The following is a 27,679-nucleotide window of genomic DNA, read 5'->3' as shown; positions in this document are numbered from 1 at the left end:
GCCGAGCTCCCGGAGGGACCGGGACCATCCCCCAGGAACGGCCGGGGTGCCGGGGTCCCGGAGGGACCGGGACCATCTCCCAGGAGCGGCCGGGGTGCCGGGGTCCCGGAGGAGCCGCGGCCGTGCCCCGGGCGCGTCCCGGCGGGGCCGGGCGCGGAGCCCCCCGCGCTGCCCGGCTCCCGGAGCCCCGCGGCGCGCAGGGCGGGCTCGCAGCAGCTGATCCCCCGCAGCCTGGCCGAGAGCCGGCCCGCGGGCCCCGAGCGCGGCCCCAGGGTGCGCAGCCTGCTGGAGACCCCCCGGCCGGCCCCGGGCAGCGACCCCGAGGACGAGCCCGAGGGCGGCCCGGGCGCGCTGCGGCGCGGGCTGCGCTCCACGTCCTACCGCCGGGCCGTGGTCAGCGGCGTGGACCTGGACGGCTCCGCAGACTGCAAGAAGAAAAACAGAATGTCCCAGCCCATCCTGAAAGCGGTGGTTGAAGATAAGGAGAAGTTCTCCAGCCTGGGGAGGATAAAGGTGAGTGCGCTGATAGGTGAAGGGGCTGGCTCCGTGGGAGCGTGGCCTGCTGATCCTGCCTTTGCCATAAACGCTGGGAACTTTCAGTTTGGTTTTGTCCCAATGCAAAACTTTTCATAGTAACTGTGAGCTTTGAAAGTGCTGTTTTCCAAGTGAGGTGTTGGAGATGGCGGGCTCTGTTGAAATCCAGGCGGCTCAGAGCCTTTGCTGGCTGCCTCCTGCTCGCTGTTCCTGCTGGGTTCTCCAGCTTTCACAACCGAACCAGGGGCTTAAAACCTGTGTCCCAGAAAGCAGTAAACAGGAAAAACATAAGGGACATTGTCTTGATAAAGTCTGCGTGCTAGAATAGAGACAGAAAAATGAACTTCCTCTCTCACTTCTCTGAGACAGTATTTTTAAAAATCACTGAGTACTTTTTAAATTGATAGAAATTACTTCAGGTATTTAAATGCCTGAAAGCAATTTTAATTTTTAATGCTTGAAAGTAAAAGCAGCATGCCTATTTATAAATCTTGGTTGTAATCCCTTAGAATCCTATAGTAGAGTTACATTGAATGTTAATGTATTCAATTATAGAGATATACTGATAGTGTTCTTTTACTTATCATACTGTAGTATTGGATTTCCTTATTTTAGATATAACTTGTTACTGTATGAAATGTGTTTGTAGATTTATGTGTAATAAAGTACATCAGGCCAAGAGTTGATGCTGTAGCTTTTAAAATAATTATCAGCTTTATGGCAGTTTTCAGCCAGTTTATGGTAGTGGGTACTTCTGTGAAAACACTGCAAGGGTGAAATAGAAATTGATGAAATTGTGAACAGCTGCAGAGTGTGGTTTGGTTTGGTAGTAGACTTAAAGCAGTGTGTTGTGTTTAAGGTAGGAGGACATGAAACTGTGCTGTCCTTACGGAGTTCTCTGCAAGTAGTGTTTTATTAAATAGACTCTTGGGCCCTGGGACGTGTCGCACCAGAACAGCTGTTTGATCTCAGAGGTCTGTTGTGCTCTCAGAAGGCTCCTTGGCAAAGTGCTCGCAGTGGTTTTGTTTGCAGAGTGGAAGGGCAGCCTCCCAGAGCTGCGCCTCCACAGACAGCCCTGGCACAGAGGGATGAGCTGTAGGTTCCCTGAACCCCTCTCAAGCCAGTGTAATGTGTTTTTGAAACACGTGGAAATACATCTAAACAAGGTATGAGAGAAATTAAACTAGGGTAGCTTTTCACTTTCTCTGATGACACAGTTGTTTTTAATGAACTCGTGTCCAACATACGAAGTTTACAGATTAGGGCCTGTTGGTTTGGTGCCCAAGTCTTGAGTAAAACAGACATTCTTGTTACTGTGATTATTTTGCATTCTCCTCCTTCTAACATAGCTCTCTTTTCTGTTAAAATTATCTGCAGAAGATGCTGAAAGGACAAGGGACGTTCGATGGAGAAGGTGAGCCCTGTTCTGTCCAGAGCTGTTAATAACTCCCAAGGGAAATGAACTTCAGGATCGTTTGGCACACTTCCTTTGTATGGACTCTCAGACTCAGTACCTTGTTTTTCAGTAATGCATCTGAGATGTGGGGCTATAATTTTGGCACTAGGCCTATTTTAGGGCTATTTTAAAGACTATGCAGTGGCAGGCTAAAAAGTGTGTCAAGGGCTTCTTTTCCACTTCAGCTGCTGTCCCTCCCAGCACGTGGGCTGTTGGCTGTGTTTGCCTCAGCCCTGACAGTTCCAAGGAGGTTTGCCTGCCTTCCTGCCTGTGTCTGGGGCTCTGCCCAGTGCAGGACATTTGCCCTCAGGGGTTTGTGCCATCCCTGCAGCACACACCAAATGGTTACCCTAGGCTGGGGTTCACAGAGCTGTTTCTGCCTTCTCATCAGCTCAGGGTGCTGGGCTGAACCCTTGGGCTCTGCAAGCATTTTCTTTTCTTGCTACCTAGGCTTCAAATATAAGTGTCAGAAAAACACTGTCTGTGGAGTTGTATTTTTTGTATGTGGAGTTTGTATTTTTGTGTTACTCGTTAATTCTGGGTTTTGCCAAGTTTGCTGCTTTTCCTGATACTTCAACAAGAAAACAGAACTTCTGTAGACCCATCATAGATGTTATAATAACTGCTACTCTTGGCTTTTCTCTGCTTAATGCCTGTTTGAGGTCATCTCAGCTGCTGTTATCTTCCTCTGTGTTTTCAGAGCTTCCCACTGTGTTCTCTTTGCATCATCCCTTGCCCTACTCTATTTTTATCTCTTCTCACACTATCTCCTCATGATGTTTTCTGGATTCCCTTCCAATGGTCCTGTCTGTCTTGGATGATCCCAGCTAATAACCTTCTCTGGAATGCCTCCCACAGTTCAGTTGCTGTGACAGTTTGCTCTGTTAAAAGTGTGGAACTCGACAGCCCTTCCCCAGGAGCTGCCCCAAAGGCACCCCAGGTCTGGGCAGGTGGGACAGACCCACCCAGCCAGGCGAGCTGGGGCCCTGCCTGGAGCAGCCAAACCTCCACCTCAGTTCCCCTTTCTCTTGTAGGGCAAGATTGGATCTTATCCAAAGCCTGGCCCATCTAAAAGTGCCCTTCAGAGCCTGCCTGCTTAGTGGCTTCGTTGCTCTGTGGGTTTTGTGGTGCTGAATTTCTGCCCTTGCTCGCTGCTGGTGCCAGGGCTGTGTGGCCAGGGAGGTGGGGAGAGCAGGAGTGCTCCACGCCCGTGTTCCTTTGCCACTGACAGTGCCAGCAGTGTGTTTGGTCTTGGTTCACGGGGCTCGTGCTTCCTCAGGCTTTGAACTTTCTCTGTGCAATAGTTCTGATCTCAGGTCTCTGGAACTGGAAACAGTGGCATGTGAAGACAGCGTTCAGAGTTGACAGGAGAAGGGTTGCTGTGGGCAGCATGCTTTTCCTGGACATGAAAATAGTGAGACCTGCAGATCAGTGACTGCTCCACTGACACACAGCCCTGTTTTCTAATTGCTGGTTAATTACGGAACTGGGTACAGCAAACCAAGGACGAAAAAATTGTTTGCTATTTTTTTTCTTGACAAAGGCCACATCTGTTCTTTAATTCGGTCTGGGAGGATCTTTGGGTACAGTGATCCATTGTCACTGTGCTGCACCATTGTCCAGCCCAAATCAGTTGCTATCTTTGTCTCGTGGAGCGTGAGCAGCACAGTGACACTTTGGTTTCTTTCATTGTTTAAATGTTACTTTAAATTTTTATGAGAGTGATGAGACTAACTTTCTAGCAATGACTGACATACCGTTGTTATTTGACAGAAAATGCTGTATTATATCAGAACTATAAGGAAAAAGCTCTGGACATAGATTCTGATGAAGAGTCACAGCCCCAAGAGCAGAAGCTGGATGACAAGGTTGTTTTTCACTATAAGCCCCTGAGGTCGACGTGGAGCCAGCTCTCCGTGGTGAGTTGTGATCCTTGTATGGCCAGAGACAGCATCTCAGGGGGGTGAAGCACAGCTTCCCTTACTCGCTGCTGGAGTTTTTGGCTGAAGTTTGTCATCATCTTTTTCATCTCATAAGAACAACATGGGGGTCCCAGTCAGTTACTGGTCTTTGTTTCACATAAAAAACAATGAAACCAAGTTCATTTTAGTGTCCTGTATTTGGCAACGACACGACTTTACTGATTCATTATAAAGGGTTGTGTGAGTTCACTAAAAGGGTGAATTACACTAAAGAAAGGCTTCAGTTAGTTACAAACAAGTTGCTGCTCAATTGTTCTGAATCACTGCACACCAGCTCTTAGGCTGACTCGAGTGCAGATGTTTAATGGAAAGCATTTTGAGAAGTGCACAGCAGAGCTGGTGGTGCTGTGCTGTCCCTTGCAGAGGCTGGGGGGTGTCTGCAGGGCTTTTCAGAGCAGCATCCTTAAAGTAAATTCAGCTGTTCTGGCCAGGGCTGCAGCCTCACTGCCTCCCCTGCTCATAACCTGACAAAATACTGATAACAGCTGCTACTGCCACAGCTCTTTCTCCTATGTGTGATTTTGGGACTGAAGGAACCATTGAAATTCTGTGTTTACATGGTTATTTCTGTGGCTTCTGGAGGGATATCCCTGTCATGAAGGGTTTGGGGTTGTTTTTTGTTAATGTAACTTGTAGAATGTTGTAGATGCTCATCTTGGGCATTAGAGAGATTCTGCCTGACAAGATCACCTGGAGTATTTGACCATCAGCTCTGTATATCCCAATAAATGAGGGATTGAGCCTCAGGGAGATCCCCAAAATATCCCAGTAAATGAGGGATTGAGCCCCAGGGAGATCCCCAAAGGCTGGTTGGATTGGTCTGATTAGCAGAGCTGTCTTACAGATGCTGATGACCCTTTGCAGTTTAAAGTATTGAAAGATGAATCTCTCTGATTCAGCAAGTATAAAGATGGCAAGACAATGTGATTTTGTAAAGATGTGCTTTAATTTTCTTTTTCCAACAATCAAATACTTAAAATGCAGTTCATTGGCTTCATGTTGCAAAAAAAAAAAAAAAAAGTGTTTATAATGGAGTCAAATTGTTTTTTCTGCCTTCTGGGCAAACTAGCAGTTAAGTGTTCAACAGCTGAGGTATTTTGGAAGGAATGCTATTTAGTAATAATAATGATAATTTCAAAACACTAATTTGCTTTGAGACAAAAATAGCATGAAGACCATCTCGGGAGGAGAACTGTTCTATGCTGTGCCTTGCTTGCAGAAACCAACTTGTTCTGTACTGCTCCTCACACAGAAACTTTTGCACTGTCTGTATTTGATTTGCAAAATTGGAAGTGGGGAGTATATGGGAGAAGGTGCATGGAGAAACCAAAATCTGGGAATGTGAGACTCACAGTGACTGTGTTTATAACTCTGGAAGAATTACATGCTGTCAATGTGTATTAAGAAGTTAAAAAGCGAGTCTGGAGTTGTTGCAGGAAGTCGGCTGGAAAATGTCAGTGCTGGGTTTCACAGATGCTGGGGAAGGAGGAGGATGTGTGTGGTGTTCCTGCAGAGCCAGTGCTGGGGAAGGGGCAGAGGGTCCCTGGCCCTGCAGGACCTTCCCCAGCAGCTGCTGCAGCTCTGAGCTCTGGCCATGCTGTGCTGTGCTGCCCCTGGCTCTGGAGTGCCAAAGTCTTCGTGAGAGCAGTGATGAAAAGGCTGTTTCTGCCTTCCTGAAGGGGACTCACATGTTGGTTGTGACTGGTTTCTCATTCGTGGAAAAGTCAGCTGCTGTGAGTGGCTTTTGGGGCCACTCACGAGGTCCCTGTCCAGGGTCACTCGGGGTCCCTGTCCAGCGTCACTCATGGGGTCACTGATGGGGTCCCTGTCCAAGGTCACTGATGGGGTCCCTGTCCAGGGTCCCTGTCCAGGGTCACTCACGGGGTCACTGTCCAGGGTCACTCGGGGTCCCTGTCCGGGGTCACTCGGGGTCCCTGTCCAGGGCTGCCTCCCCTCCAGACCAGCCCAGGTCCCTGGTGTCTGTCTGGGCCCTCCAGGGCTGATGTCTGCACTGGCTCCCCTTTCTCTCTCTGTATCAGTGGGCTTGTGGTCACTTGGGCTTGTGGTAACTTTGGCTGTGGTGCAGCCACTTAGGAGGTTCCTGGGGAGTTCCCCCCTTCAGCACCTCCTTGTTTTGGAGGAACTTTTTGTCCCTGGTCACCTGTCCTCCTTTCATCCTTGCTTCTCACTCCGTGGTTGAATTGGTCATTGCTGGGGAGAAGCCAGTCCAGTGTGAGTAGCAGTGATGTTGGGCCTCTTCCATTCCTTTGGGCACATTCTTAGCTTAAATGAAGTTTTTGTTTGCTTAGTATCACACATGTGACATTTTCTTATATTATTTCAGCTTAAACATTTTGGACGCGTCAAAACTAGGTATTGCATTTTCTTTGGCAGAAATGGCCAGAGCAGTCTCCATAGCTGGGCCTGTGTCTTTTGGGAGTGTTGCTGGTGCTGGGGGGTGCAAGGCTGGGCCCTTGGCCTTGGGTTCACGTGCCATGAACTCATGTGTGCTCTGTGGGACACCCCCGTGTGTGACAGCTCAGGCTGGAGCATGGATTAGCAGCTGCCCCTGGACCTGGCTGCACTCCAGCAGGGTCTGTGCTAGCAGGGAGCACTGAAATCTGGGGGTCTGTTTGTACCTATTTCCTGCATTGGCTTATTTTTAGAAAACACTTCTGCTGCATCCAGAAAAAAGTTACATTGCACCTTTCAGGCCATTGCACTTCCTCAGGAATGCTCTGAAGCTTGCAGGCTCCTGATTAAAGTGTACTTTGTTTAATAAAATGACATCTAATTAGATCTTGCTCAGCATCCAGAAGTGTCAGCTTGGGGTGCTGTGGGAATCTGGGCGTTGTGTTCCAAAGGTTAGTGGCTCCCACACTGGAATGCTGAAGTGACTTCCACAGGCATTTACCTGGGAGTCTGTCCTTTGGTGTGGCACCTCTTCATTCCTGCTGTCCAGCACTGTGGGGCCTGCTGTGCAGGAATAAAATGAGGAATAATACAGCCTTTAAAATTCCAGGGAGCAGGTGGAGCAAAAGAGAGAGCTGTTGGTGATAACAAGTCAGGAGCTTTTGGAGGAGGCTGGCAGAAATGGGTGGGAGCTCTTGTGTGTCTGATGTGCCTCTGCTGCACGTGTGTGGTGCTGTGGCCCTTTCCCTTCCCTTGCCCGGCGTCCCTCCTCACCTGGGTTCTGTGTTTAGAACAACACTGGCTCTCCTTGGTGCTTTGCTTTCCAGGTGTTCTAGTCCTGTCTCTCTTTTAATCACATTTCCCCACAAAAGGTATTAAAAATATCTCTGCTTTGTCTTTGCAGGTGAAGAAGAATGGCCTGTCAGAAGGCATCAGCCAGGAGGAAAGGAAGAGACAGGAGGTACTCCGTGCCCTGGCTGCTCAGGGCTGCAGCCTGGCTCTGTGCTCTGCTTTTGATAAGGAGATGCTGATAAGAGTTCAGTGCCTGGCTTCCTGCCCTCCATGAAGTGTCCTCTCTGCCCATGGAGAGAGAACGACCCCAGTCGGTGCTGAGGTGCCTGTGTCCATGCCAGGGGCTCCAGCCTGGCAGCAGCAGGGTCGTGCTGTGCCAGGGAAGAGGTGCCATGAGCTCCAGCTCACGGAGGGGGACTGGCACAGGGTTTTTATAGCAGGGAGGAGCCAGGAGCAGCTGTCACGGCTCCCTGGGCTGTCCCAGGTGCTGGTGCTGTGCCTGCTGGAGCCCAGCTGGCCCCGGGGCAGGGCAGGGCAGAGCCTCCCTGCTGCCAGCAGCTCCCTCAAGGGCTGCCTGGCTGCTCTGTGCCTTTGCCTCTGCTCCTCGCGTCCTGTTCCTCCTCTCTCCTCCTCCCCATCCATCTGCTGTGCCCTCCTGGCTGCGGGGCAGTGCCAGGGGCTGGGAGCTGGCCAGGGCAGCTGGGTCCTGCAGCTCCTCCCGGCTGTGCCCTTCCCTCCACAGCAGGCAGCACCTGCCCAGGAGCCCTGCAGCCTTACTGCCATGCCACTCTGCCCAGTGTCTTCCTTCCTCCTCGGGGCTCCCTCAGCTCCTCCTGCTGGGAAGCAGGATTTGAGTCCAGGCATAGATTTCAGTGATGTCCTGTAGGAGCCATTAGTCTGTGTTTCCTGGAGCCATACTTGCATCCTTTCAAAAGGAACAAGTTCTTTGGATTCATTTTAAATGTAAAGTCTTCAATGTTACCAAAAATGTTTTCATGCCTGAGGGTTTTTAATTTGAGTTTTAGAGGCCAATTCTTTCAGTGGGAACCTAAATAAATGTTTTTAGGCTGCAGTTACATTACTAATTCATGCTTTTGCAGTATTTCCTTTAAACTACTTTTTATTGTTTATTCTTTATATGTTCTTTAAATTGCTTTTTAGAGCCTATTAGATTATTTTATAGTTACATACATTGTCATTGCAGAAAATTATGTTTGTCTTCTGCCTTTATTAATGCCCATGTCCTATCTTCATACACATCCCATCTTTCAGAATCTGTTAGTGAAATGGATCTCTGTGCATATTTTGGCTAAAGAGAACGGGTCACAGGCTGGTTTGAGCTAAAATTATTTTCAGAAAGTCTTTCCTTGCAAGCCTGAGCTGCCTGTGTGTGTGTGTGCCCTGGGAGTGAGCTGTCCCTGGGCTCACAGCCCTGGCCCTGCTCCTGTGCAGGTGAACCCAACCCAGCCCAGGAGTGCCCAGCAGGCACCAGGGAGCTGCCCCAGCCCCGGGTGTGCCAGGAGCCTCCTGTGCTTTGTGTTCCCCAGAGTTTGGGTCATGGGGGGGTGATTCTCCCTGCCTTGCACATCAGAAGCAAAGTGCCTGCCCCTTCCTGCCTGTGCTGAGGATTTGTTCCCAATTTTCCCTGCCTTGCACATCAGAAGCAAAGTGCCTGCCCCTTCCTGCCTGTGCTGAGGATTTGTTCCCAGGCTGGGCAGAGCTGCAGCAGGGCTCAGCCTGCTCCCTCCAGCCTCACTCTGTGCTCTTGGGCTCACACCTGCTGCTGAATTCTCTTCAGTCTCCTGCCTTGCAATTGCATTGAAAACTCTGAATATGGACTTCTCAAAAAAGACTTTTTTTCTAGTATTAGATCACTTATTTCTAATTAATGATGCAACTATTATAGAGATGAATATTTAAGTCATAATCTCTAGCTTACATCCAAAACTTTGCTTTGCACCCTGCTCAACATTTTCTTTTTTTTTAAGGAAAAAAGCCCAATCACTAGTAAGTCTCTTCTTTTTCCCCTTCAATTTGCAGGCAATATTTGAGGTGATATCTTCTGAGCACTCCTATTTGCTGAGCTTGGAGATTCTGATCCGGATGTTTAAAAATTCCAGGGAGCTGAGCCTCACAATGACCAAAACAGAGAGCCACCACCTCTTCTCCAACATCACGGATGTTTATGAAGCAAGCAAAAAGTGAGTGTGGCATTTCTGCATTGAACAGACCTGTGCATCCTTAAACACAGCAGCAGGTTTCTTTTTGGAACTGAGCTCACCATTTTAGTGGTGAGCATTTCTTCCAAAACTCTGCTGCTGTGGAGGTGGGAGGTGCGAGTGGCAGAGATGTGCACAGGAGGGAGGGGGGCTGGCCTGGCACTTGTGTCTCTGAGAATGGAGAGGGAAGGAAAGCACAGAGTGAGTCGCAGTGGAAATCAGCATCCCCCAAATCGAAACAGTTCTGGGCTAAACGCAGACCAGGAGGCAGACCTGGTCCTTGCAGGGCGTCAGGTGAAGCTCAGCCTGCCCTGCTGAGCTCTGAGATTGGAGCTGGAGCTCCACACTTGCCCTGGAGAGCTCCTGGTGCCAGCTGCTGCAGAGGTGCTGTCCTGGGGCTGCCACCCCTGTGTGAGCACAGGGCCTGGCTCTGCTGCCACGGGGATCAGCTCTGCCCTGCTGCTGCCTTTGGGCACATTCCTCCAGTCTGCAGCGGGAGCAAATGAAACCAGACACGTACAGAGAGTGCCTGAAGAGGAGGAAATGGCAGATCTTGCATGATACAAGTGCAGAACAGTCTGGTTCCTGGCAGTAATTACTGCCAGTGTTATTTAATCCAGGGCATGCATATGTATGTGCTCTCAGAGTACTTCACACTCCTCAAAAAGTTCCAGGATGTGGCTTTGCTTCCTTGCAGTTTTGTTCTGCAGCAGGTGGATTATGTGTTCCACATTACTGAAGCACCGAAGTGTCTGGGTTGCTTTTCTTGTCCTTGATCTGCTCTCTGCAGTGAGCACAGGGCTGCAGGGGGCTGTGCTGGTGAAGGTGCTGGGTGGCCACAGCTGCAGCTCTGTACAGCTTTACATGGATCTCTTTACCTGTGGAACAGAGAAATTTCAGAAGGAGAGCTGGAGGTTTAACAAGGATTCTGAATGTTTTTTTTTTTTTATTTTGTTCCCCCTTTTGTCCCCTTTGTAGAAATTGCAAACTTGTGAATTCTTTAGCATGAAACCCTCATTTACCTTTGGTGGAACTTGTGAAGGTCCATGTTCCAAGTCACAGTAAAGTCATTTATTTTTTTTTTTTTCTCTGAGACACCACAAAGTCTGTGGAATTTGACATCTGTTGTGGAGCAGTTTGACTTTTGTCTTCTGAAGTTCATGCAGCAGCAAGATCTTGGTTTTTGGAGGCTGATGTGCTGTGTTGAGTGCAAACCCAGCTGAGGAGCTGCAGAGCAGGAGAAGGTTTGGGTTTGGCTGGTTCCCTTCCTTTCTCCCTCTTTGTCCTTCTGCCAGGGTTGGGAGTTGTGTGGCCCAGGACCCCCCAGTCTGGTGGCACTGGTGTCAGGGAGTGAGCAGCTCATCAAAGGCTTTATTTTCAAAGAAAAGTTCCTTTTTCAGGTACTCCTTACACAAAGTGTGAGGAGTAAAGGTAAAGGACAATGGGGATGGGAAGAGCAGTGCTCTTAGGGGAACTCTAACTTCTCTTTTGATTAATAGTCTTCAAAGGAAGTGGGAGGGAGAGAAAAAAAGAAGAATGGAAAAATACCACACTAGCCTAGAATTAGTCTTATTCTTTCTTATCTGTGAAGTCTCATGGTTTAAGAACTTGGTTTTTTATGACTTGGGGTAAAATCAGAAGTCATAACTCCTTTTTAATCTTAAATGAAAACAATTTATTTCCCAAGTTTTGCAATACTGTCAAACTAAACCAAAGCTTTGTGCTGGCTTTGAGCAATGTCATTTGTGTGAACAATGGAAACAATTTTAAACCAGATACCAGCTTGGTATCTCCAAGCTGTTGCTTTCTGTTTTCAAGGTGTTTCAAAGCAGCAAAATCCACCCTTTTGTTATAAAGGGGAGCATCTGTCCCATTCTGCTGGTTTTTAAGCAGCCTTTGCTTAGTACAAAACCTGAGTGTGAGTGTAGTTGCCAGTGGTTTTGGTTGCTTGGACAAAAGTTTGGTGAGCTGAAGAACCAGAGCTGACAAAAATATTTCATACAAACCTTCAGTCGAAACTGCTTTAGCCTCTGTCTAGGAACTTGGACTTGGCACGTGTTTAATGGAAAGTCTCCAGTAACACCAGGATGGGCCTGCAGTGGCTGACAGGGCCGTGCCTGGGGGAACAAAGCTGCCTTTGTTGCAGGCAGAATGCAGAGAGCAGAGACTGTCTCTGCTTCTGGGAGCTCCTGGAATGTCTGGCACAGGGCAGGGGAGAGGAATGACCTGTGCAGCACATGCTGCTTTGTCCTGGGAACCTCCTGGCAGTGCCTGCAGGGAGCTGCAGCTCCCTGGCCCCTGTGTGCTGTGCAGGGCACAGGTGCTGGGACCAAACCCTCCCTGCGACACCAGAGCAGCATTATCAGGAAAAGATCCTGACAGAACCACTTTGACAGATTCTGTCTGGTTTAAACACTGTGTTAGTCACAGAATCACAGGGTGTGAGCACTCTGCTTGTGGTGGGTTCATGACTTGTCAAAACCATTCCCGTGTCCCTGTCCCGGTGGTTCCCGTGTCCCTGTCCCGGTGGTTCCCGTGTCCCTGTCCCAGTGGTTCCCATGTCTCTGTCCCGGTGGTTCCCGTGTCCCTGTCCCAGTGATTCCCGTGTCCCTGTCCCAGTGATTCCCGTGTCCCTGTCCCGGTGGTTTCCCTGTCCCGGTGATTCCCGTGTCTCTGTCCCAGTGGTTCCCATGTCTCTGTCCCGGTGATTCCCGTGTCCCTGTCCCGGTGGTTCCCGTGTCCCTGTCCCAGTGATTCCCGTGTCCCTGTCCCGTGTCCCTGCTCCCCCTCCCTCCTATGGGCTGGGAGCCTGCAGGGTTGGGTGGTATGTTTGTGTGTGGAGCTGTGTGTTGGTTTCCATTATTGAGATGGGAATTCACCAAACAAACTGATTTCAGTTCTGCACTTTAATCACCCTCTCTCAGCCTTTTAAAATTTTTTTTGTAAAAACTAATTTTGATTCAGCATAAAAGTGCTGTGGAAATAAGACTATTTTTCCTATTTTTGCTGTTTTAAATCCCCCTCCCCTTCCCTAAATAACAATAATGTTGCAGATATTCAGCTTCTGTTGCTGATGAGAAGGTTCAGATTTGGAAAGGTTAATCAGAAATCTTTGTTACTTCTGGCTGAAGTTATCTCAGGGTGGCAGATGTTCCTTCAGTGCCCCTGTGTCCAGGGGCAAGAGGCTGAATTCTGCTTGCTGCCCCTCCAGCGCTTTCTGTCCCTGGTGCTGCCAGCAGCACCCTGAGCTAAACCTGCATTTCTGAGTTTGGCCCTCAGGAGTGTTGCAGAGTGGATGGTTCTTTCAAACAGTGTAAGGGCAAGATGAGAGAAGTCAAATTCTGTCCTACAATGCTGTTTGACTTTCTCTGAATTGGATCAAACTTTAACCGGAAAAGTCCTGAATTTAACAAAGAGATGTTTGAAGTAAATCCTTCTGACATTCAGCAAAAATAGCTGCACACATCACAGCAAATTCCTTGTTGGTTAAATTGAATGGAATCGTTCCATCCCTCAGTCCTGAGCTTTATGGCAGAATCTGTCCTAAAATTGCAAGGGTTTATGATGTGTCTGGTTCACTGATTTATCTAATAATTAGCAGATTAGATATGGAAAACTACAGCTTTTGATTCAAACTTTGATGCAGGATTTTTTTATGGGACATATTGGGAGATGGGACTTTGACATACTACTCCTCTTTGTCCCTCTTTTCCTTTTTTTCTTTTCTTTTTTTCTGTCTTCTGCTCTCTGAGATTTTACCAGTGTTACAGTGAGTGTCTCTGGTGATGTCACTGATGAAGCACCAGATAAATTGTAAAGGTGGAAGTTGTGGCCCAGCAGGGTCCAACACCTTGTCAGTGTGCCATAGCACAGCAGGAAACGTTGGATTTCCTCATTTCCTGAGCAGAGGGAATTGGCAGCAGTGGGAGGTTCTCCCAGCCATAAACTGGTCTGAGCAGAGAGAAACAAGCCCCAGTGTGGGATGGGGCTCTGCTGTTTCTCCTGGGACACTCCAGAGCCCACACTTGCAGGCTCTTTTCTCTGTGATTGTATTGTTTGTGTGTGCCTTGGGGCTGGCACCAGACCCGAATGAGAGCACAGGGGCAGTGCTGGCAGCTCAGGGTGTGCTGTGCCCTGGAGGAGGCTCGTGGGGACAGGAGCTGCTGGGCTCTGCCTGCAGCACTGGCAGGGCTCTAACAAATCCTGCTCAGCACTTGCAGGCAGAGCTGCTCACCAGCCAGGGCCTCTGCAGTTACTGGGTCAGAGCTTCACAAAAAGCCCAAATCCAGACCAGAATCCCCCTGACTGAGCCAGTGAGAGCCTGGCAGCCACTCGGAGCAGCAGCTGCTGCAAGCACGCCTGGAGAGTGCCCGAGTTGAGTTCAGCCCTGCTGCTGCACCATCAGCTGCTGCTCGTCCTCTTCTGCTCCTCTCACGTGCTTGAGGTGTGTTCCTAAAGCAAACTTGAGAGCGTCACTTGGAAAAGGTGGCAGATTTGAAGAGCCACTGTTAGTGATATAAAAATTGAATAAAGGGCTGAGATTAAATAAGGCAGATTTCAAAATATTAGAGCTTAATGTGAGCTCATGTGTTCTAAGTGTTTCCTTAATGTTTTCTATGCTGTATGAGAATTTTTTATGAACTTGTTGACTCCAGGGAGTTGAGGATTCTTGCAGTGAAGGCTGATGTACAAAGGCTTCAGCCAGGACAGCTTTTCCTGTGTGGGGGGTGAGCTGCAGAACTGATCTGTGAGCTGTTCCAGCCCAGGCCGTGGGGGATTTCCAGTGAGCACCATGGAAATCAAGGCTTGTGCAGAAAGCAGTGGGAGGCTCCCAGTGCCAGGGACTCACACGTGGGGCAGGGACAGACAGCGGGGAAGTTGTCAGGATGGTCAGGGGGAGAGCCAGCTCAGGGTTTGGGTTCTGTGCCCGTTTGCAGTGTTTCCAGAGGGCTGCAGGATGTGGAGTGCCCTGTCCTGCTCCACCGGCACGAGGCTTTGTCCTTGGCCCAGCAGCCACACACAGCTGAACTCCATGGAGCACTTCTGCTGCCGTGCTGCCTTAATTGCAAGAGGAAATGTGTTAATGCGTGTATGGAGTAGTTTCATTTCTTCCCCAGCCCCGTTTCTGGAAATTCTGGTCTGACCAGCTCAGTGATGCTGTGTGGTCGTGGCAGTGGGAGAGTGGGAAGTGCCTGGGAGGTGGCAGGGGCCAGGAGCAGCCCTGGGCCCGTGTCCTGCCAGCTGTGCCCTCGCTGCCCTGCCAGAGGAGGGGTGGCCTCGCCTGCCAGCACCAGCCCAGCTGGCCTGGGTTGGTGGCCGGGTTGTGTCAGGGGAGCGTTGTGAGAGGAAGGTGCTGTTTGCACGTAGAAATCAGCAATTGATTTTCATTTTTAACCCCCCAGGTTCTTTGAAGAGCTCGAGGCGAGGCACCAGAACAACATTTTCATCGACGACATCAGCGACATCGTGGCGAGGCACGCGGGCTGCACCTTCGACCCCTACGTGAAGTACTGCAGCAACGAGGTGTACCAGCAACGCACCCTGCAGAGGCTGCTGTGAGCAGGGCAGGGCTGGGCCGGGCCGGGCTGGGCTGGGCTGGGCTCTGAGCTGTGCCCCCAAACAGCCTGGGCTGGGCTGGGCTGGGCTGGGCTGTGCTGTGCCAACCTGGGCTGAGCTGGGCTGAGCTGGGCTGGCTGGGCTGGGCTCTGAGCTGTGCCCCCAAACAGCCTGGGCTGGGCAGGGCAGGGCAGGGCTGGGCTGGGCTGGCTGGGCTGGGCTCTGAGCTGTGCCCCCAAACAGCCTGGACTGGGCAGGGCTGGGCTGGGCTGGGCTGGGCTGAGCTGGGCTGAGCTGGGCAGGGCTGGGCTGGGCTGGGCTGTGCCGTGCCCCCACCAGCCTGGGCTGCCCTGCTGGGCACCTTCCTCTGCCTGCCAGCGGCACATTCCCCTCCTGCCAGCTCAGGCTCACCTTCCCCCTCCTGCAGCAGCTCGGTGTCACACGCTGTGACAGTGGCCCTGTGTGGCACACCTGGGTCTGCCCTCGCAGTCAGGGGTGGCAGCTCCCGAGGTTTAATGTCTCTGCTGGGGCTGATGGATCTGAGGGAATAAAGCTGAAGGCTGGGGTGGTCTGACTCCTGCAATCACACTTCCTTTTTAGAAAGTAATGGTTTATTTAGAATGTAAAATATCCACTGAATCCTTGCATCCTCTCTCTCCCCAGAGCCACAAACCCAGCGTTTAAGGAGGTGTTGTCCCAGATCGAGTCCCACGAGGATTGCCGGAACTTGCCCATGATCTCCTTCCTCATCCTCCCCATGCAGAGGGTCACTCGCCTCCCCTTACTGATGGATGTGAGAGCTCCTGCTTCCCCCTCTCCCTGCTGCTTGTCCTCGCAGTGTTGGCATTCTCTCAGTCCTGGTTCTCTCCAGTCTCTTTGTGCCTTCTCCCTTACCACTCCTGTGGATTGTGGGCTCCTGCTGCACTTGTTTCTTGGCTGGGACTGGGCCCTCCTGCTCCCCAGTCACAAGATAAATACTTGGATGTTCTGGTAGGAAAATTGTAATTAAGGATCAGAATGATTCTGAAACTCAGGAGGAACCAGCATGTGAATGGTATGTAGTGCTAGGACTGAAATGAGCCCTGCTGCTGAAAAACAAGCCCTGCTGTCCTGGAGGATGGGTGAGAGCCTTGGGCAGGGAGTGCTCCTGGGAAGCTGAAGGATGGGCTCCGTTCCCAAGGCAGCTGTGTGAGTGGCACTGAGCTGTCCCTCCCTGTGCAGTGCCAGCAGCTCAGAGGGAGTGGTGGCAGTGCAGGGAGTGCTTGTCAGGCAGAGCTCACACCAGGAGTTGGGGTGTTTCAGTTCAGGTGCCAGGACTAAGTGAGGAGCTGGAGCACCAGCAGGAGTGCAGATTGTGTTCAGGCTCAGATTCCAGCACTGGTAGGAGCCAGAAACAGAACTGATAATTTTTTCTGTATATTTTTAAATTGAGCACTGATGAATTTGATCACCTGGATTGTTAGTTCATTCACAGACATTGAGTTCTCTCTTCTCTGCAGTACATTTCTAGGTAAAAAATGGAATAATAATCCAGTATTCCTGCAGTGTCACTGGGGGTGCCGTCTCCTTCTTGGTTTTTTTTTTCCCTATACTTCCTTCCCCTCTTTGGCTGAAATTAGAATCTAAACAATCAAATCAAGCATTTTATTTCCCACTCTTGTAATTTTGGGGTTTTTTTTGTTTGTTTGGAGATGGCTGCATGAACCTCATCCTGAGAGGTGCAAAGCATCACTTTGTTCCCAAACCTTTCCAGGGAGGCATTCCTTAGTGTGGCCAAGTGACCAGTGCTCCCTCTTGATCTCAGTGCACAGCTGTGATTCAGCTCCTGGATTCCAGTTAAGATGTGAAATCTCTGGGGGTTGCAGTCTGTGCTGCTTGGTGCTCTGAAGTGACTGCTGTTTTCTTTCAGACTATTTGCCAGAAAACCCCCAAGGATTCAGCAAAATACGAGAACTGCAAGCAGGCTCTGAAAGAAGTCAGCAAGGTACGTTCTCAGTTAATTCCTGTGTACTTCCAGTGAAAAGTGGATGTTCCCCATGCACAAGTAGCAGGCAGGAAGAGCACTGAAGCATAAGGGCTCTGCATTGTTGCATTTAAGGAAGGGCACTGGGGATTGGGTTTGTGCAGAATGACTGGCTCCTGCTTGGGAAAAGATCCCGAGCTGGATGATGCTGTGGTGATTCTGGCTTTGTGTGGGGAGCAGTGTGGGAAGTCAGTCCAGTGGGAGCAGGGTGTGTGTGGAGCTGATCAGCAGCCTGGGCAGAGCAGGGGCCCTGCTCAGCCAGGGCTTGGGCTGAGCCTTTGTTCCCCCTGGAAGCACAGACTGTGGGATCAGGGCTGAGGGGGAGCAGGGGTAAGGGGGATCAGGGGTGAGGGGGATCAGGGCTGAGGGGATCTGGGAGCAGTGCAGCTGTGGGGCCAGCCCTGGTCACTGTGCCCTGCAAACACCTCGTGCCCCTGCTGGGCTGAGCCCCAGAAGTGCCTCTGTGCCTTGCTGGCTCTGAGCCCCAGAAGAGGCTCTGAGCCCCAGAAGTGCCTCTGTGCCCTGCTGGGGTTTTTGCCCCAGAAGTGCCTCTGTGCCCTGCTGGGGTTTTTGCCCCAGAAGTGCCTCTGTGCCCTGCTGGGGTTTTTGCCCCAGAAGTGCCTCTGTGCCCTGCTGGCTCTGAGCCCCAGAAGAGGCTCTGTGCCCCAGAAGAGCCTTGCCAAGGGCGCAGCAGCAGTGCTGCAGCTCCAGGCCCTGCTCAGCCCCTCTCCCTTGCAGCTCGTGCGTCTGTGCAACGAGGGCGCCCGCAAGATGGAGAGGACGGAGATGATGTACACGATCAACTCCCAGCTGGAATTTAAAATCAAGGTAGGATGAGGATCATGTTCCTGCCCAGCCAGGACAGTGAACAGTGGAACTTCATCTGCGTGTCATACCCAGCGGTGATTCTTGCAAGGCGATCTTTGTGGCACAACAGAAATTAAAACTTTTGGTCGAGTCTTTTAGTTTTAGTAGAAGGTGATGCTACAGCACAAGGGACTTTGAATAAATACTGAGTGTAGAGTATTCTTTACTGTAAAGATAAAGCTGCTGTGAAGATTGTGGCATTAGGAGAGCGGCCAAAGGCTGCTGCTCACTGCTCAGATTTGCTTAGGTACCTGTTGGGAAAGGTGTGCCTGGGAAAACACTTGCAGGCCACGGAAGGATCCAGGGGGAGTTTGTCCTTCCCCTCAAGGGTGGGTATCACAGGTTTCTATTAAGAACTTCCTGCACAGTCTTTTGTAGGAAACAACAGCAGATCCAGTCATAGGTAGAGAAGGTTTATTGGATTTTCTTCAAGTACATTTATTGCTTCTATTCAATGTTTGCTACAATCCCATTTCTGTAATTGATGTCTGCTTCCATTACACAGTGAGGATTCTTCTGGGAGAAGATTTTTTCATTATCTGGCATGTAATGAGTGGAGGTTGCTTCATGGTTTTAAAAGCACAGCTCTTGAAAGGCTCTGGGTCAGGCTGGGGGCAAATGCTGCCTCCAAAAAAACATTTTCAATTTGCCTAAAGTATTTTTATTCTCAAATTTTGTCTAAAAATTCATAGTGATAATATTTGCTTATAGCAACAGCAACAACAAAGACTACACTTCTGGGCAAGTGACAGCAGAGCATTTCCTAACCAGTCTCAGCTGGGGCTGAGCTGCTCCCTGGGGATCTGCAGGGTCTGGAGTCCCTCTGGCCCTGCCCATCCCTCTCTGTCCCTCTTGTGGCTCCTGGGTGACCCCACCTGCCCCGGGGCTTTGTCTTTTGTGCTTTTGTGTGAGATTTCCCTTGGTGCATCCAAGCCCCAGTCCTGCAGCCCCTCAGCCCCAGGGCAGGGAAGTCCCCCTCTGGTTAAATGCATTTTTCCCTTCCGAGAGCCTCTTTTCTGCAGCAGGGACATGGTGCACGTGATTTGCTCCTTTGGCAATTAAGGAAAAATTAAAGTAAAACCAAGCTGCCTCTGGAAGGGAGTCAATTAGGAAAATGAACTCATTTGGAGTACAGATTAGAGGAATTTTTTGTTCATCCTCAAATAGAACTTTTTAAAGTATTTTTTGTTTGTAAAGCAATCATCATGGGACTGTAATTGTGTTTTACAGCCCTTATAAATCAGTTAAAGTATTTCTGTTCTTGCCCAGCCTCACAGAGTTTTGGAGATTGTTTATTATTTTGTTGGTTGTAACTGTGGAGAGCTTCATGGGAGCCCAAGGGAAGTGACTCAAATCTCGTGTTGCCTGTGTGCATGGCTCAGCTGTGCAATTCAATGTTTAACTAAGTTTCAGCAGTTTTTGGTGCTGCATTTTACCTCTCTTGCAGGAGAGCAGTTGTGGGCGTTTGTTTTAGGGGGCCAGTGTGTGTTCTCCACAGTGAGGTCTCAGCCCCACGCTGGGTTTGGGTTTGGCCCAGCAGGTACAGGCAGGCTGCTGGGCCAGGGATTAAGGGATTCAAAAAGCCAACTCATGCAGAATGGGGAGGGCAGCTGCCAAACTGCGTCAAGGGATGCTGTTTGAAAGTGTGGGAAAGGTGCTTACATGAGGGGAAACAGGCAGCCGTGTTCATTAGTGCAGACTTGGTCTGCCTGGGGCATCTGTGTCACCAGGAGAGTCCCACATCCCCTCCATCCTCCCGGCCCAGAGGAGCAAAGGGCCTCCTGTGGGCTCTGTCTCCTGCAGCTGGGAATAATTTGCATTAATAAAGGCAAGTCTTCCCATCAGGCAGCTCAGATCCTCTGGGGCTGTGGTGCAGCTGCTGCAGGGGTTGGTCTCACTGGGGAGAAGGGGAGCTGCTGCTCCCTCCAGGTGAGCTGTGGGATCCTCCAGCCATTTCAGTAAAGCCTGGCAGGGAGCTGGGAGCCCCAAGAGCTCCAGGAGCTCCAGGAGAGCAGCCAGGCCCTGGAAAGCTTCCTGTGCTGCTGCCGAGGGGGAGCACCTGGGCGCTGGGGAGGGAAGGTGGCTGTGCCTGCACCTCCTGGGTGACACGGCTCAGGGAATGTCACCCTGCTCCAAGGGCACAGGGAATGTCACCCCTGCTCCAGGAGGGGCACAGGGAATGTCACCCTGCTCCAAGGGCACAGGGAATGTCACCCCTGCTCCAAGGGCACAGGGAATGTCACCCCTGCTCCAGGAGGGGCACAGGGAATGTCACCTCTGCTCCAACGGCACAGGGAATGTCACCCCTGCTCCAGGAGGGGCACAGGGAATGTCACCCTGCTCCAAGGGCACAGGGAATGTCACCCCTGCTCCAAGGGCACAGGGAATGTCACCTCTGCACCAAGAGGGGCACAGGGAATGTCACCCCTGCTCCAAGGGCACAGGGAATGTCACCTCTGCTCCAATGGCACAGGGAATGTCACCCCTGCTCCAAGGGCACAGGGAATGTCACCCCTGCTCCAGGAGGGGCACAGGGAATGTCACCCTGCTCCAAGGGCACAGGGAATGTCACCTCTGCTCCAAGAGGGGCACAGGGAATGTCACCCTGCTCCAAGGGCACAGGGAATGTCACCCCTGCTCCAAGAGGGGCACAGGGAATGTCACCCTGCTCCAAGGGCACAGGGAATGTCACCCCTGCTCCAAGAGGGGCACAGGGAATGTCACCCTGCTCCAAGGGCACAGGGAATGTCACCCCTGCTCCAAGGGCACAGGGAATGTCACCTCTGCTCCAAGAGGGGCACAGGGAATGTCACCCCTGCTCCAAGGGCACAGGGAATGTCACCTCTGCTCCAATGGCACAGGGAATGTCACCCCTGCTCCAAGGGCACAGGGAATGCCACCTCTGCTCCAGGAGGGGCACAGGGAATGTCACCCCTGCTCCAAGGGCACAGGGAATGTCACCTCTGCTCCAAGAGGGGCACAGGGAATGTCACCCCTGCTCCAAGGGCACAGGGAATGTCACCTCTGCTCCAATGGCACAGGGAATGTCACCCCTGCTCCAAGGGCACAGGGAATGTCACCTCTGCTCCAGGAGGGGCTGTGTGGTCCCGAGGACACTCAATCCCATGTCCCCAGTGCTGTGGGAGCTGCTCTCGCCCTGCAGACACATTCCTGAAGTCAGGCTTTGCCCTGTGCCTCAGGAGGTCTCAGTTCCAGCCCCAGTGGGATCAGTCAGGTCTGTTCATTTCTCTTTTCAGTGAGCACTGATGACAGGAGCCCGAGTGATTCCCAGGTATTTGCAGCTGTTACCTGTGTGTTGTAGCAATGATGCAGTCCCTTAAACTTTGGTAACCTCTTCGTGTTTGTAGTCTCTGAGCTTTGAGTTTATTCAAATTTATTTTCCCCAAATGGATTGTACTCTGTTCTCTGATTTTCAAAAATTCTCTAATTTGGAAGGATTAAATGTGATTTTCTTGCCCTGCAGCCATTTCCATTGGTTTCCTCTTCACGGTGGTTGGTGAAAAGGGGTGAATTAACAGCTTATGTAGAAGACACTGGACTTTTTTCCAAAAGAACCTCTAAGCAGCAGGTGTACTTCTTCCTCTTCAATGATGTCCTCATCATCACCAAGAAGAAGAGGTAAGAGCTTCACCAGTATAAAACTACTTTTGTGTTCAGTCTTTGAATCACAGTGACTTTTAACATGATCCTGGCTGTGGAATGAGTTCAGGAGTTATTTGAGCCTTTATCATGGGTTACAAATAACAAGTAACTGCTTGTTAAACAGGATTTACTTTTAGCAAACACAGTTAAGATTCCACGTTGTCAGACGAATTAAAAAGATGATTCTTTATGCCATAGCAGAGATGAGTTTGGGAAGGATAAAGTGTTGGGAATGTCCTTTCCCTGCACGCTTGCCAGGACTGCAGGAGCACGAGGCTCCCTGTGCCAGGGCAGCACAGCAGCAAACAGAAATGCTTGTTGCTAGCTGGGGTCGAATGCTGGTGCTTTTCCTTGAGCAGCTGAATCTCAGGAGAGTCTTAGCATTGCACTAAGACATCTCTCCTCACTCTGTGCAAAAATGGCCCTTTCTGAGGCTCTGCCCAGAGTTCATCTGCAGCCCAGGCTCAGCAGCCTCTGCCCGCTCCGTGTGCTGGAGCTGCTGGGGCAGAGCAGCTCTGAGCTGCTGGAGATGCTCCAGAGCAGGAGCCAGAGGGGGCTCAGCCACAGGGCTGCTCCCCAGCACGGGCCAGGAGGGGACACAGGGATTTGGAATGGGGATAAAAGTCCACTTTTCCCACTGTCCAGCTTTTAGTTTATCTGGAATGTTTCTTCTGACACTTGTCCTTGTAGCCCCTGCTGTGGGTAGACACGATCTGATTTTTTTAATGTTAAAAATGACATAATTCTTGCCAAGCAGTGTCCTGAGAGGAGCAGGGTGGGGATGCTGGGTCCTGCCCAAGGCCGGCCGAGCCACGGCTGCTGCTTGGGAAGGTCAGCCCAGTCTTGCAGCTGTGTGTGGGATGGAAGTGGGGAGTAGGAAGGATTTGTAGAGCTGTATCTGTTAGTTAGTAAGAAGTGGTGTTATGATTAGCTGTGCACATGTACAGACTAGTTGATTAATTCATAAGAAATGCATTTATTATTCATTGCACAAATGCATAGACACATTTCTTTTTCAGACACAAGATTCCCATGTAGTGATGGGATCCCAGCTGGGATTGCCAGTTCTTCCCTTGGCTAAGGAGTTATTTTGACTGAAATACTGAACTGACTTCTTTAAAAAAAATACACCCTCAAAATCCCCAAACTTACCCAAGAAAACCAAGCCCCAACCAGCCCTTTTGTGGCTCAGAGATCCGAGTAGCATTGGTTCCATTGGAAGCCATCGTTTGGGAGTGCACAAAGTCATTCTGCAGAAAGCAGCCAAAGCCATCTCAGTGTTTATTTCCCAGAGCAGAGGTGGAAATGTCCCTGGGAGCTGCACCTGGGCTTTGTGTCACACCAGAGCTCTGGCAGACGTGGTCACCCCGTGTGGAGCTGGAAGAGCTGTCCCTGCCGCGGTGTGGGACGGGGCTGGGGCTGCTTCCAGGCAGGCAGAATGGGAATGCAAGCCCTGAGTGCGTTTTGTGCCTGCAGTGAGGAGAGTTACAACGTCACCGAGTACTCGCTGCGGGAGCAGCTGCTGGTGCTGCCCTGCGAGGAGGAGCCCGGCTCCTCTCCCGCCAGGAGCGCGGCCGGGATGCTCCAGCGCAGCTCTGCCTCGCACCTCTTCAGGCTCCTGCTGCTCTGCAACCACGCCGGGGACCAGGGGGAGATGCTCCTGGGAGCAGAGACTCAGTGAGTACAGCTCCTGAAGGGAGCCCAAAGCACTAAACATTTCTTTATTCATTTGTTACTAACTCTGGTTTATTAATCGAAACTGCTGGGCAAGGCTGGATGACCCTGCCTGCAGAGATCAGTGGCTGTGCCCGGGAGGTGCCCGTGTGGGGCCAGCCCTGTGCGGGGTCCGTGCTGCCAGCTGGGTGCCACCGAGCAGGGCACTGGGACGCTGGCGTGGTGCTGGTGGCTGCATGGCACAGCAGGGGCAGCAGGGCAGGGTTAGAGCAGGAGCAGCTCTGCCTCTCACGGGCACCCTGAGGAGTCCTGCCTGAGAAAGCAGCAGCAGCCAGCGCCTGCTCTGGGATGCACATTGCCACCACCTTCCACACAGCCCCCCAGCACTGAAAGAGTTCATTTGTTCTGGGGGAAGCTGGAGCGGGACAGAGACATGAAAGGGAGTGCTCCAGACATGTCCCTGCCTGGAAAAATCGATCGTTTTAGGTTGGCTTTCAAAGTTTGGAATAGCCATGAAAGGAACTGAAGATCATCAGTGCTTTCTATTAAAGATCTCATTATGAAAGCAGGAGATGATTCAGACTTGTTTGGAAATGCAATTTTATTGGGGAAAAAATGCGGGACATTTTTAGTTGTCTGGGCTTTGTATGAAGAGACATTTTGTTCTGCAGACTTATTATTGATTTGTTCTGTGCTGTTTGCAGTATAAATAGCAGTCCAGCTGATCACCACTCAGAGCAAGAGTCTGAAAAAAATTCCTGTATTTTAAGTTAACTATTTTTATAGTCTTATCTTTTGAGAAGGATGGGAAGGAAATTTCCAAGGCCAAACAGTTCAGAGAGTTGAGTGTGCCTTCGGAATAGTTTTGTGCAGGTAAAACTGAAAGATTTTCTCTGACCCAAAGATTATACCAGCATGGTTTGATTGTGTTTCACCACCTCCTGTGGCATGTGGGTCCCAAGGAGAAAAGTACCAGTGTTAGGTGAGAACTTTGTATGGCCCTGTGAAGAAGGCAGAGAATACTCAGTGGTGGTGATACACAGGGGTTACTCACAGGTGCCAAAGGGAGAGATGCTGGCACTGGAAGAACTGGGGGCAGTCTCAGAGCTGAGCAGGGCATGAGCTGGGACACAGGTTCTGCTTTGCAGGAGTGACAGAGCCCGCTGGATCACGGCGCTGGGCCAGGACGGCGACGGGCACCACACGGACAGGACCAGTAAGTCCCAAGTGCTGGGGCTCGTGAGTGCCCTGCAGCAGGGCCGGGCTGGGCTGGGCTGCCCTAAGCCCTGGGGGAAAGGAAAGTGGAAATTTTTAAATAAATGGTGATGTGCCCCTGCCCTGTGACTGGTTCAGCTGAGCTTGCCTCACTCCTTCCCCAGCACTGGCTCAGGTGGAGATCATCAGAACGTACACAGCCAAGCAGGCCGATGAGCTGTCTCTCCAAGTCGCTGATGTCGTTTTGGTTTATCAGAAAGTGAATGATGGTGAGTGAGGATTTTGCTGTCAGTAACCATTTGTCACGTCTGCAGGGGGATCCAGCTACAAAAACTTGTTTGCTATTACACAGGGCTGCAGTGAGTAAAAGTTCAGCTTCCAAGGAAAACGTGAGCATTTGGGTTCGGGTTTCTAAAGGAAGCAGCAGATGCAACCAGCTGTAGAACATGGCTGCTGGCCAGTTTTGGCATGGGAGGTGTACACAAATAGGAAATTGAATTTGTCTAAAACCAGGGAGCTCAGACATTCTAGCGAGTGCCAGGGTTGTCCAAGAAAAACAGCCCCAGCGTGCCGTGCCATGGCCTGGGCTTTCCTGCCACAGCTCTGGCACAGGGTGGTTGCCACAGGATCAAGTATCCCAAGATCAGTGTCATTCTTGCCCAGACCTGCCCACAACTGCACTGATAGCACCAAGTGCTGGCTCAGGGATGCAGGAGGGACTAAATTCTAACTTGCTGTTGCTCAATTACCTGTGAAATCAGAGATCCTGTCCCTTGTGCTGCGTTGCTGTACTACAGCATTACTTCAAACTATATCTGAATGACAGAAAGGACAGCAAAACTGTGCGATCCTTTGCACTGTTTTTTACCTAGTCTGGCTGGACTGATTCCCAGCCAAGGCAAATGCAGAACGTACCCCGGTGCCCGCAGCCCGGGCTGGGTGAGCTGCAGAGGAGTCACTGCTGTCCCTCCCCTGCAGGCTGGTACGAGGGGGAGCGGCTGCGGGACGGCCAGAGGGGCTGGTTCCCCTCGGAGTGCGCCAGGGAGATCACCTGCAGGGCCACGCTGGACAAGAACATGGAGCGCATGGGGCGCCTGCTGGGGCTGGAGACCAACGTGTGACCGTGTCCTCACCCTGCTGGGGCTGGAGACCACCCCTGGGGCTGGAGACCAACGTGTGACCGTGTCCTCACCCTGCTGGGGCTGGAGACCAACGTGTAACCCTGTCCTCCTCCTGCTGGGGCTGGAGACCAACGTGTAACCGTGTCCTCACCACCCTCTGGGGCTGGAGACCAACGTGTAACCGTGTCCTCCTCCTGCTGGGGCTGGAGACCAGCATGTAGCCATGTCCTCCCCCCGGGACGGGGGCAGCACAGCCAGGCCCAGCAGCAGCACTGCAGGCTGGCGCTCCCTGCTCCGGCAGCGCCCCGAGGCCTGGCCCCAGAGCAGCAGCGCCTCGGGCACTCCTCTGCAGCTCCCTCCTCGCTGCCTCCTGCTCTGGGGCACCTGCAGTGGTTTGCACAGCAGAACTCTGTCGGGCCTGGCCCCTGGCCCCGGTGCTGGGCAGCAGTGCTGGGTACCCTGCTCCTGAGCAGCTGCAGCCCAGACCCGGGGACGTTTCCCTCGTGCGAGTGGCCCCTGAACTCCAGTGACAGCTCTGGGCTCCGTCAAGGCTGACCTACCTCTCCATCCAGGGATGGCCCCGGCCCGGCACGGGCAGAGCTGGCACCACCAGAGCTGCCAGGACTGCAGCTGCACCTCCAGAGGAAAAGGCAGCAGCCTCTGCAGTGGTGCTGCTGCCCATCTCAGCACAGGTGTTTTACTGCAGAGCAACTGCTGGAGTGGGGCAGTTGTTTCTGCTGAGGCCTTGCACTTCACCTCTGTGTGCTCCAGAGCAGCGGCGAGGAGGTGACACCGAGGAGAAGGTGACACCGAGGAGAAGGTGACACCGAGGAGAAGGTGACACACACTCAGGGCTGAGCAGGGCCCTGGGCAGGGGTCAGAGAGGTGTGAGTGTGTTTGATAAACCCCCCTGTAAGGACCAGCTGCTGCCTCAGCAGTAGCAATGAGGGGACAACTTGCAGTTCCAAGGTTTTCTTCCTGTGCCTTCCCAGCCTCCGCTGGTTTTTATCCCGTGAGATGCTGATTCGAGTGCTGTGTGAATTGGGTGCTTGTACAGATGTGTGGCTCTAATAATTTAAACTACACTAGGAAGGCAGTAATTTTGTACAAAAATACTTACCTGGACAGTGTGACAGTGGTTATACAGCCTTGCTAATTAATTTATAAGTGGACTGATAATATAGTAATGAGAGAAACTGTAAATGGAACAAAGACTTATTTAACATAGTAAAAACATTGCTACTGTTTTAACAAATTTTACTGTATACATGTGGATGTTTAACACAAAATTGAATGTATAAATCCAGGCATTAATTTTATTCAGATTTTTTTAATACACTGTATATATTTTTCATACCTAGTTTTTCCAAAAATGCTGTAATGTTTTGTGAAGACATTTTTCATTTTTCCTATTGTTGGACACAGTTCTTCAGGAATTAAAAGACTTCTATGATTTTATAGGACAACAATCAATAAAGTACTTTTAAATCCTTACTAAAAAAAGTTTTGATTTTGTTTTAAATGCCATGAAGCTCGTGTCCATACCAAACTCAGCTGTAACTGTTCACTCCCAGCCTCCTGTCCCTGGAGCCCAGGGCAGGGAGCTCAGCCACTCCACACACTGATTAGCAAAAAAAAAAAGCAATTTTTAACACTGACCTCTCTATTAGCACTGCTATTGCAAAGCAAATAATCTGAAAACTCAAGCCCTTCATCAGACCTTGTGCACTTTGAACACACCCAGGCACACACTCTCATTTTTCACTGGAGGTGGGCTTTACACCAATACCTCCTTTTCCCAGATGTATTTTGTTTCTAAAATAACACACATAGCCCAATCAAGTGGACAGAACACAAGTGTTGGAAATAAACAGTAAATTTTGGCACCAAGGTTGAGGAGATCCAAGGCTTTGTCTGCTGTGATCTGCAAATTATTTTCAACAGCTGTATCAAAACTTCATCATTCAGGCAAACTAAGATAGCATCAAAGTCAGGCAGAATTTACTGCATCACTGAATTGCTACAGTCCATAACCCAGAGTTCTGGAAGGTGCTGGAAACTAAGCCAGCAGCAGACCTCATTAAGTACAGCAGGGCTTTGACCACTCTTTGTCTCGGGCTGGCCATTTAAAAACCAAGTTACAAACATCACATTACCTCTTCAAG

At 50.9% G+C, this 27,679-nt stretch overlaps 1 protein-coding gene across 1 annotated transcript; it reads left to right on the top strand.

Moving 5' to 3' along the window:
- The first annotated feature begins 347 nt into the window (after window positions 1-347).
- On the top strand, window positions 348-27,253 carry ARHGEF26 (Rho guanine nucleotide exchange factor 26). Its single transcript, XM_021540846.3, has 14 exons — window positions 348-513; window positions 1,912-1,948; window positions 3,764-3,909; window positions 7,289-7,345; window positions 9,217-9,377; window positions 14,798-14,950; window positions 15,615-15,744; window positions 16,861-16,935; window positions 17,713-17,802; window positions 21,326-21,480; window positions 22,981-23,181; window positions 24,327-24,394; window positions 24,558-24,662; window positions 25,372-27,253. Exons 1-14 carry the CDS (start codon window positions 445-447, stop codon window positions 25,512-25,514), a joined length of 1,590 nt encoding a protein of 529 aa, XP_021396521.3. The 5' UTR covers window positions 348-444; the 3' UTR covers window positions 25,515-27,253.
- Window positions 27,254-27,679: the final 426 nt, after the last annotated feature.

The sequence above is a fragment of the Lonchura striata genome, chromosome 10 (genome assembly GCF_046129695.1).
Source record: "Lonchura striata isolate bLonStr1 chromosome 10, bLonStr1.mat, whole genome shotgun sequence".
NCBI lineage: Eukaryota > Metazoa > Chordata > Aves > Passeriformes > Estrildidae > Lonchura > Lonchura striata.
The sequence above is the reverse complement of the archived record's forward strand: the minus strand, read 5'-3'. Positions and strand labels throughout refer to the sequence as shown.

Excerpts from the sequence above, each read along its gene's own strand:
- ARHGEF26 (XM_021540846.3), top strand. The coding sequence starts at position 445 with ATGTCCCAGCCCATCCTGAAAGCGGTGGTTGAAGATAAGGAGAAGTTC. Across the intron at positions 1,949-3,763 it reads AGGGACGTTCGATGGAGAAG|AAAATGCTGTATTATATCAG; the intron begins GTGAGCCCTGTT and ends GTTATTTGACAG. Across the intron at positions 23,182-24,326 it reads CTCCTGGGAGCAGAGACTCA|GAGTGACAGAGCCCGCTGGA; the intron begins GTGAGTACAGCT and ends TCTGCTTTGCAG.